Raw genomic sequence first — 599 nt, 5'->3', positions numbered from 1 at the left:
CCCCCAGGCCAGAGACAGCCCCGCCGCCGTCCGCCTCCGTGCCACCGGCTGCGAGCGAAAAGAACGCCTTTTGCCCCCGCGGGCCACCCCCCCAGCCCCGAGCGCCCACTCCGGGGTCAAAGGAGACTTTTTGGAAGAGGCCAGCGAGAGGGAAATACAAATTAAAACTTCCACTCACCTTCGCGAATCCGCCTAAAGTAGTGACTCTGGTGTAGAGACCGTGAAGATCCAGCTCCTTCCCACCCACCGCAGGGATTTTTTTAAAAGGCGACCTGCGGGAGAGAGAAAGCCCCGCACTTGTCAGCCGGGACCCCGCGCCCGGCCCGGGCGGGAGAGCCCCGTTCGCCCCGGCTCGCCCCGGCGCTGCCCCCCCGGTTCTGCTCTCACCCTCTGCTGTGGTGGAACTGCCGCAGCTCGTCCAGGAAAGCGAGTCCCTTTCTCCGCTCGTCCGGAGGCGCCTTCCCCGTCGAGTTTGCCATTATTTTTTCAAAGGAGGTTTTAAAAAAACCCAGATCGGTGTTTTAAAAGCGCCCCCCGCTCCCTGCGCTTCCTACCAGAGCCCGGAGCCCATTCCTCGGCCGGCGGCGGGGGGGCTCAGT

At 63.9% G+C, this 599-nt stretch overlaps 1 protein-coding gene across 1 annotated transcript in view; it reads right to left on the bottom strand.

Moving 5' to 3' along the window:
* LOC144222692 (AT-rich interactive domain-containing protein 2-like) overlaps positions 1-593 on the bottom strand; it is a 1,799-nt gene extending 1,206 nt beyond the window's left edge. Inside the window, exons 1-2 of the mRNA XM_077753244.1 lie at positions 388-593; positions 179-272 (exon numbers count right to left, since the gene is read on the bottom strand). Of these exons, the coding sequence (XP_077609370.1) occupies positions 179-272; positions 388-479 (186 nt within the window). The 5' untranslated portion in view covers positions 480-593. The remainder of the gene's footprint in view (positions 1-178; positions 273-387) is intronic.
* Between the last annotated feature and the right edge of the window lie 6 nt (positions 594-599).

Source organism: Crocuta crocuta, unplaced genomic scaffold (genome assembly GCF_008692635.1).
Source record: "Crocuta crocuta isolate KB4526 unplaced genomic scaffold, BGI_CrCroc_1.0 scaffold30, whole genome shotgun sequence".
NCBI lineage: Eukaryota > Metazoa > Chordata > Mammalia > Carnivora > Hyaenidae > Crocuta > Crocuta crocuta.
Note: the sequence above shows the minus strand (reverse complement) of the source record. Positions and strands in the feature narration are given on the sequence as shown.